At 40.0% G+C, this 4,003-nt stretch overlaps 1 protein-coding gene across 1 annotated transcript; it reads left to right on the forward strand.

Moving 5' to 3' along the window:
• The first annotated feature begins 1,115 nt into the window (after nucleotides 1–1,115).
• On the forward strand, nucleotides 1,116–3,190 carry LOC123186444 (uncharacterized). Its single transcript, XM_044598213.1, has 3 exons — nucleotides 1,116–1,456; nucleotides 2,017–2,228; nucleotides 2,459–3,190. The coding sequence occupies exons 1-3, from the start codon at nucleotides 1,177–1,179 to the stop codon at nucleotides 3,056–3,058; spliced, it is 1,092 nt and encodes a 363-aa protein (XP_044454148.1). The 5' UTR covers nucleotides 1,116–1,176; the 3' UTR covers nucleotides 3,059–3,190.
• The last annotated feature ends 813 nt before the right edge of the window (nucleotides 3,191–4,003 follow it).

Genomic DNA, 4,003 nt, shown 5'->3' on the forward strand with positions numbered 1-4,003 from the left:
CCTGGGGCGCTTCCTAGTAGACGAGCCTGAGGCGGCCGACATGGCGATGGAGCAACCATGGCGAGAGAGAGAGAGAGAAGACCTAGGGACCGGGGAATGAAAAGAATCAATGCTACAAAGGGCCGCATTGCATAAATGCCCAATCGTTAGCCTCGGGAAATCTCCCGCCTGGGCCCTCCAGACGGCGTGGCTGGGGTCAAAGTGCCACGCAGGCTGGTCAGCGCTGATGAGAGAGAATTAGAATCTGAGATGGACGACTTAAAAAGATTTAGGACCCAGACTTGCATTTTCAAAGTATTGGGACTCAGTTGGCAATTCAACGAAAGAATTAGGACCGCCTATGCATTTTACTCTTTAAGTTTTTCTAGACAAATTTACTCTTTAAGTTTTTTTTTTGAGGCAATTTTACTCTTTCAGTTAACTTTTTTTTGTGAGAAACTCTTTAAGTTAACTTTTTTGGGCTACCTCTTTAAGTTAAGTTTCTTTAGGGGTAACTTAATTTAAGTTTTTTTTGAGGGGTAACTCTTTAGGTTAGGTTTTTTTAGAATCAACTCTTTAAGTTATTTTTTGTTTTGTTTTGTTTTTGATAATCAACTCTTTAATTTAAGTTAACTCTTTAATAAGTTCAGTTAAAAGAAATCTTTAATAAGTTAAGTTTTTTTTGATAATTTAATACTCCCTCCATTCCTAAATATAAGTGTTTTTAGAGATTGCACTACGAACTACATACAGATGTATATAGACATTTTTTAGAGTGTAGATTCACTCATTCTTACTTTGTATGTAGTCCTAGTGAAATCTCTTTAAAGACTTATATTTAGAAACGGGGTGGTAAGTTAAGTTTTTTAGCAGCATTTAATAAGTTATGTTTTTTTTGAAGAATTTAGTAAGTTAAGTTTTTCTAGAAGAATTTAACAAGTTAAGTTTTTTTAGAAGTAGGAATATTTTTTTTTTGCGTTCAAGAAGTAGGAGTATTTAATATGTTAAGTAAGTATAGAGATAAAGAGGTTGCTTTGCCTTGGCCCAACAAGTGGCACCGGTACCCGCTGATAAGTCACCTGGGCCTTAGCCCAGCCCAAAGCACTAGCAGCATAAGAATCAACAAAGAGGAAAGGGGTCGACAGCGGCGATGTTAGGATTTGCTCGGAGGCGGCGGCGAGTAAGGATTCATTCATCATGGCGTCTGTAGAGCAGTTGGAGTCGGAGGAGGAGGTGGAGGGCTTCGAGCCTTTCTTCTATGACAGTGAGGATTGGGATGCCTGGGCGGAGGAGGAGGCGGAGAGGCGCCGGCGGGAGGAAGAGGAGAAGGCGCGGAGGACGGAGGAGAACCGGCGGAGACGCGAGGCACACGATGCGGTCATGGACTCCATCATCCAGCACGATCCCAAGGTGGGGCGCGACGTCTACACCCGATTCTTTCTCAGAGATTTCTCCGTCTTTGACATCAACGAAGAGTGTAAGTGGCCTCTCCGTTTCTGAAGCCGGTGTAGTACTCTTCTCTTTTGGCTTTATATTTGTAGAATTGTCTGATTGACAGTATGCATGGGAACTGAATTAGTACGTTTCACCTGCATAATCCTCTGTTAGGAGAATCCTCTGACATGCCATGTTCATTATTGATGCATAGCAGTAAACAGCAAATCTCAGTCCGTTTACTAGATTGGATCTAGTTTCAATTAACAACAGGAACTCACTGATTTGGCTAAAACTGAAATTGACTTTCTACAGATGGTGAGATGATAGTTTCCTCTTGAAGTTAACAGCGAATCTCATTTCATTTACTTAGATTTGATTCATATGTATATCACTTAACAACAGAAGTCACTGATTTTGCTAAAATTGAAATTAACTTGGTTCGAATGGTGAGATGATAGCTTTCTCTTGTAGTTAACTCGCAAGTCAAAATAAGAATATTAGATGGTTTAACTCAGTGGGATATAAACGGGAAAAACACAAACTGGGCCTTTTTATTGTGATGAAATAATCTGACAGATATATTTTGTTTATTCGTCGCAGCGTCTGTCCCTCCAATGCGATACACCGATAGTATCTACCAAGATGAATTTGGGCTAGAAGACTCTGCAAACATCCTCTCTGTCAGCATAGTCTCCTCAGATGTAGGCTTCCCAGTCAATGTCTATGGCCGTGTCATTGCCAGAGACAGCATTGACTACAAGTGCATTTATCTCTTTCACCGCAATAGAGATGATTGCCAGCATCTCAACAAGGTACATCCTTGCTTCTAAGTTTGTTCCAATCGGGTTTCATTTTATTCCATGGTGCATTTAATATCAACTGTTAATTGGCATCTAAATGGAGTCATCTTAGTGCTGGTGGTTGTCGATCCAGACAGTCATCTGCATATAAATGGAGTAGCTTTTATGGCATGCTTCCAATCTTCATTTTGAGCAGTGTTTGGATGAGCATACTCTAACCTCTCGTGCAATTCTTTTCATAGGATGGAATGCTGATTTTAACTGGCCCATATCGAGGTCCAGTGCTGGTTGATTTCATCTATCTAGAGATAGATCTTAAAATAAGGGAAGAAGGAGTTCCAGACAGGCCATTTAGCAAGGGTCTAATAAGCATTGATGGCCGAGTACTGTCTAGAGAGAAAGATGTCATGGTTAGAAGTGAAACACTTGAGAGCTGGCTCAGCACTACGGAAGTGAGATTCACAACTGTCCTGGATGCAGTCGAGTGCACCTTTGAAATCAAGCTCATTGAGGGGCTTTTTAAAGGAAATATAACAGTTGGCATCGTGGATAAAGCTCGCAAGCTGGACAATGAACAAACGATTGTGATTCATGATAGCACAGCAGATGGCGTGGTTACAAGTGATGAAAGTGGAGTTATCAAACTCCGGCGAAGTGTCATTACTATCTGTCTGGAAAGAAATGTAATGTTTTGCATAAATAATGAGGCTGCTGGTGTTTGTCCTGAACGAACCTTTGATTTCACTCCACGCCGCACTGGTGTAGATGAAGAGAAAATTACGTGTGGTGCTGGGGAGTTCGGATTCAGGATTGTCTGGTCCTTGATGGACTTTAGGCTGTAATCCTGTCACTTGGTAAACTTAGTTCTGATGTAATGAAGTGATGCAATGATGCAGTGAACTATGTTAATCGTGATGTAATAATGTGGTGCACTAAGTTATATTATTGTTATTAAGTAACTTGATGGATTATAAGTAATGAGTAGCGAACTAAGTTATTATATAGTATTATGCTGGCTTGTTATACCAAATTTGTTGGCTTAATTTTTTGGCATAATTAAAGAAGATTAGTGCACTTGGCGTTTTGTTAGACATGTATTAGGCGGAAATGCGAGCATTTGTCACTGTTAACGGACATTTCTACCATATTTATCTGTGGTTTGTATTGATTGCTCATGGTCACGTCTGTGTTATCTAAATGTCCTGAAAATTTAATTATTTGGAAGATGGCTTTGCATTGCATTTGGTTGCTGTTATTCTGAACTAACTTCTGAAGCACAACCTGGGTTCAACTTGGAAGGCAGGAGACATCTTCATGTTATCTGAACCACATGTTTGTTGGGAAGGAGTGTCCTTCACGAGAAAGTGGCTTCATTTTTTGATCCATGTTGCCTGTTCAAGCCAATACAAAATTTGCTGGAACATAAGAAATTTGGGGATCTTTACAAAAGAAACGATCTTCAAGACCCCATGCCGCCAGAGGTACTTTTTTTTACCCATGTTCTCTTTTATAAACTGTGTTTGGTTTTGTGCTTCTGGCAATGCCTCTACATATGCATATGTGGATATGCTAATTGACGACATCTGTGATGATTTTCTGCTAAATCAAGTATATTACCTAGGGCACTGGAAAATGTTGGAATTGCTGACTTGGCTACAAGGATTTAGCACAATGAGAGGTTAAAGGTATGTTGTAATATTTGCCACTTCAATCTGAACTTCTGAATGATTGCCATCTCTACCTCTAAAAACTGTTGCTTGTAACACTCTTGATTGTTTGGCTTAACT

Source organism: Triticum aestivum, chromosome 1A, assembly GCF_018294505.1.
Source record: "Triticum aestivum cultivar Chinese Spring chromosome 1A, IWGSC CS RefSeq v2.1, whole genome shotgun sequence".
In the NCBI taxonomy this organism is placed as follows: domain Eukaryota; kingdom Viridiplantae; phylum Streptophyta; class Magnoliopsida; order Poales; family Poaceae; genus Triticum; species Triticum aestivum.